The sequence below is a fragment of the Stegastes partitus genome, unplaced genomic scaffold (assembly GCF_000690725.1).
Source record: "Stegastes partitus isolate 25-593 unplaced genomic scaffold, Stegastes_partitus-1.0.2 Scaffold2850, whole genome shotgun sequence".
In the NCBI taxonomy this organism is placed as follows: Eukaryota; Metazoa; Chordata; class Actinopteri; family Pomacentridae; genus Stegastes; species Stegastes partitus.
The window spans coordinates 3471-8571 of record NW_007580581.1 but is presented as its reverse complement, the minus strand read 5'-3'; the positions used below and the strand labels follow the sequence as shown (position 1 = coordinate 8571).

Sequence of the window (5101 nt, the reverse complement as noted above, 5' to 3'; positions counted from 1 at the left end):
AAGAGACAAAAACTTACCTCATAGTGTCATCCGACTGGAACGGCTGGTCATGACACTGTTGATGGAAAGAATAATGTGTTTTTACTGTAATGCATTATCGTGCAACACGGTGGTTTTACGACAACTTTCAGCAAGACTGGAGTGAAGGAGGTGAGTCTTACCAATGTGACACTGGTGTCATTGAACTTATACCATCTGTCTTCACCTTCATCCTTGATTGTCGCAGAGTAATGTCCACTTCTAAGATCACCATAATGGTCCACAAATGCGTACAGTTCATACGTCTGTCTCTGAAAGAAAAAAACAAGAGACTTTAGAGAGAGGAAAAATAGATAAAGATCAAATACTAAGATATTGTATACGTACTCTACCTCTGGTATCTGTATGACGGAGGGAACGTCGACATCACAGTTGATTTTGACATATGACATGTGACGGTAGCTGAAGTCAAACCTCTTCAGCAGCAAAATCAAGACCTCTGGATGATGCTTCATTACATATTTCTGAATGAAAAACAATCCGTCTTGTTATGTTTTATAATTAAACTCTTAATGCTGTCATTACAAAGTCATTTAATATCCATGAATTAGAATAATGTTTTCTCTTTTCTCACAGTATCAGCATCAACTTTCGCACGACATGTGCGGCAGTACACCTGGTCTTCTCCGCTGAAAATGGAAACCTTGAAAAACTCCTTAACGCCGTCCACCTGAAAAATGCACACGTCATTTATTTACTATTGAAAGTAGCGCTGACAATGTATTTTTGAAGAGAGATCTGACAGAAAGCAAACCACCACACAACCAAGATACAAGAACACCTCCAATGCGGTGCCAAGAATCAAGCAATAAATGGAATGAATGAGAACAATTAAGAGTCTCAAAACCAATCAAAGAAAGACAAGCTTTAAATCAGAAGTTTGCACTTTAAAAAGGCACATTGTACCTGAAACTGGCTCTGTTGAGGCTAGTATGTCAACAAGAACTAATTAAGGTCAGGCAGTTGTTAAGAATCCTGTAGTTACAAGATTTTATGGGATTGTTGTTTGTCTTCTTTGCAGTCCATAAGGAAGTTCATGTAACTTTAAGATACATAAAGTTATGATGGTGCAGTCAGTGCTAAGGGTCAAAAGTACACACTTTAGAACAACAGATAAGCTGACAGGGAAGTGTGACAGGAGGAATGAACTGAATAACTCAGACAGTCAAAACCATTTACATGAAGTATAGTCTTAAAGTTTAAAAACAATCTAATACAAAAACATTGATTAAAAAGTGCTAAATAAAGCACCAAAGCAGACTGAACAATGTCCTTGCCGACATTACATAGTCTGACTCAGGAGAGGCCTTTAAATCCAATTTTAAAGCTCATGTTATTGACTTGGCATTCAATTGTTTGCTTAATTCAAGTCATGCACTTGTTAAGATGAAGCTTAACACTGGTCTGTCTCTAGAAAGTGCAGATCTTTTTAGTCCCTGCTTCTGTCTACACACGCACCCCAAGTCGCTGCAGCTGGAGCACACCAGCTCACCTACGACTCAAACACTGTACAGCTACTCCACGCTACATTATGTTAAACTAAAGTTTAACTTTTTTTTTTCCAGACAGACTCACCTAATACATGCAATATTTCCCTGTTTCTGATATATCACAGCTATCACTGTATTCGGTTTACGAGCTATGTTCCATCAACAGAAACATGCAGCTTGTCACATTCTTACCACACTATAGCAGTCACTGCAGGAATCCACCAACGCAAGAGGAAGATACCAAAATGCCTCATCTCTGTCAATGTCTGCATGACATGCATTACGACAGGTGGTCTTCTGTGACAACAGTCCGTGGAAGATCTGAAAATACAAATGCACAGATAAATGTAAATCAGTGCATTTTTTTATGCAACATATATTTTCCCTTGAGGTGGTCTTTACCTGTGATGCGCCTTCACTGGTCATTCGCAAAATCCTCTCTAAGTACTCGGCAGCATCACGCTGTTCGTACACTGGGTGGGGAGATAAATGTGTACTTCTTCAACAAAATCAGTCAGAAATAGAAAATACAGTTTATGTATTTCTACCTCAGAATGATCCATTATGATGATGATTATCAGAGTGGAGCAAATCTTACAAAAAATAGCAAATATCATGCTTTATTGTTATTTGGGTAAACATACTGTACCTTTGTCGATGCCCAGTGTCCTCGTTATATTACATGTGTGTGCTGTAGACTTCTGTAAATCACTGAACAAGGCATTAAGATGATGATCTATCAGCTGAGTGTCAGGATTTTCATCGGTGTAGCTAAATAAATACAGACATAGAGGCCATTAGGAGGTGCATCAGAGATCTAGTTTGAACTGAAGACAATTTATCATGCATAAAATCTGGTATTGCAACAAACCTTTCCACAGCCTCTCTGAAGTCTTCGGTCATGAAAAGCACCTGCAGCACACTGTTCAGGTAACATGTTGCCCCTTGGTTTAACAAGCCATGGTACTTAGTATGAGCTGCTGGGAGGAGATTGTTGGTAATGGATATGCGGTTCATAAACTGAGATAACTGCGGATCCAGAAAGCCTTCAGATCACTTCACAATTTGATTCAAATACAGATCAGGTATAGCCTTTATGTTTTATTTATTGCTAACATGATAAGCGTCTTAAAACCAGCTGCATTCTGTTTAGTTGAGCCAGCTGAAGGATCTTTGCATCGTGCAGTTTCGCTGACTGTCACGCCTTATTGGAACACTTCATGGAAGGAAGTCAAAATTTGCCTCACATGTGCTTTTCCTGTTATGACAAGTCAAAATGTTTGCTGTGAAAAAAGTCAGCTGATTTTAACAGAGTTTAGAAAAGCACACATACTCTTATGCATCAGAGCACAAGGGTTCTGATGCACACTATTATACACCCTTTTCTGGGAATCTTGACACCTAAAGACTTTCCTGAAGGACTTTCCCATACTTCATAGCAAAATTTGTGACCTCTAAACTTGGTTGCCCTACCTCCTGCAACACGAAGGAAACATAGATGGTGTAATACAGAAATCTGCTGGAACATTCATCTGCAAGTAAAACTCTAGCTGTTGGTTGTTGTGGTTATTTTGTATGGTTGTTTGTGTCCCTTTTGCATTACAGATGTACACGACTTTCCAGACTTTTTGCTCAAAATGTACACTGTAACGTCACACACATGAATTCATCAAGTCAGCGGATGATCAAACAGCGAATAAAGCACAAGTCCAATTTCACTTTTTACAGTGAGGCACTGTTTCCAAGTAACATGTGCTGTTACAATTGTGTGTCCCTTTCATTTTTATACCATTTGGAGCCCTCCTACACTGAGGTGCAACAGCTGTGATGTCAGTTAAGTCTGTGAGGATTTCATGTGTGGATTTAAGGCCATGAAGTTCAAAATGCTCTATGTAGACCTCCATGACAAAACGGTGACAATGCATACATCAAGATAATAACCATTTCTGAAGCTTTGAGACTTCATAGAAGCACACTGACATCAATAACTGTAAAGTGAAGAAGCTAGGAACCAGCAGGACTCTGCCTGGAGTTGGCAGTCCAGACAAACTGAGAACCTCCTCCTCATTCTCTGTATCAAATCCATCAATACACATCTTTACAACCCTGCCTGTAACTCATAATCCCAGTTCTATATGTCTGTATGTCTTTTGCATTGTTACCTACTTTGGAAAGCATCTTTGAGTGTCTTGAACAGCACTATATAAGCATCATGTATAAGTATTCTTATTATTAACTGTGCAAGAAAGGCTTTGGTCAGAGAGGTGACCAAGAACCAAAGAGGCACTCAAAAAGTTCTCAGCAGCTTTTCACCATTCAGCCCCTTATATCAGAGCAGCTCGACAGAAGCACAGGACAGAATAAATTGATATTTTCTAAACTGCATTTGAGGGACTGAAGAAAAAGATTATCTGGACCAAAAGCACAAAATGCACTCATGAGGCAGAGCTGCAGGCACTATGTCTAAACAGTACATTAGCAACAAAATAAGAAATAAAATACAATTCTAATAACTTATTTTTTACTTTAACACTATGGGTTATTGGGTGTAGAATACATATATTAAATGTGCAAAACAATTTGCATCTTACCCTGAGAGGTCACATTGTTGTAAGGAAACTTTGGAGCACCTTGACAGCGATTCATCCTCAGTCCACCTCCACGCTGATGGCAGCTGTAAGGAATTACAAACTGACAATCAATCAATCGCACTCGTTCATTTGGAAACGAAAACACAACTGCAAAATAAATGGGCAAACCTTCAGTTGTAAGATTCACACTTTGCTGACATCCCAGCAGACCCTTCAAAAACCAGCTATTCACACTTTAAGCCATTCCAGCAGATGTAATTCCAGTTCTGTAATGATAAACAATGTTAATACTCAACATTAAGACAATAAACCTGGGCTGTGATCAGCAATAATATTGCATGAAAGTAAATCAATAAAAGAATCCAGATAACGATTCTGCAGTCACCTGACTTCTTGTAAGTGCTGGAGAGAACAGTACATCTGCTCTTCTCCACTGAAAACGGATACCTTGATAAACTCCTCAATGTCGTCCACCTGAATATTGAAAGTAGCGCTGACAATGTATTTTTGAAGAGAGATCTAAGAGAAAGCAAACCAAACAACCAAGATACAAGAACACCTACAATCTGGTGCCAAGAATCAATCAGATTTTATGGGATTTTTTCTTTTTCTTTCTAGTCCATAAGGAAGTTCATGTAACTAGTGTAGTTAGTGCTAAAGGTCTAAAACACACACTTTAGAACAACAGATTAGCTGACAGGGAAGTGTGACAGGAGGAATGAACTGAATAACTCAGACAGTCAAAACCATTTACTTGACATATAATCTTTAAGTTTTAAAACAAAGTTTTTAATTCTATAATGCAAGTCCAGTTTGTCTTTTTGTGTTTGGGTTTGTGTTACTAAGCAAGAGTGGCATATGTTAAGTTTTAATGGCAAGATAGTTACAAATTCTGGAAGTCTAGAAACCTGTTAGTTTTTCTGGATTTGATACAAAACATTGATTAAAAAGTGCTAAATAGCACCAAAGCAGACTGAACAA

The 5101-nt window shown here is 38.4% G+C and overlaps 1 protein-coding gene across 1 annotated transcript; it reads right to left on the bottom strand.

Annotated features, from left to right (window-relative positions):
- Positions 1-17: 17 nt before the first annotated feature.
- LOC103375749 (ubiquitin carboxyl-terminal hydrolase 35-like) lies at positions 18-4197 on the bottom strand (the record flags this gene model as incomplete). Its single annotated transcript, XM_008306071.1, has 9 exons — positions 4121-4197; positions 2401-2506; positions 2179-2300; positions 1932-2002; positions 1722-1850; positions 614-709; positions 372-503; positions 162-290; positions 18-55 (listed from the first exon to the last, which is right to left on the bottom strand). Coding segments are annotated over exons 1-9 (878 nt in total), but the record flags the coding sequence as incomplete, so codon positions are not given.
- Positions 4198-5101: the final 904 nt, after the last annotated feature.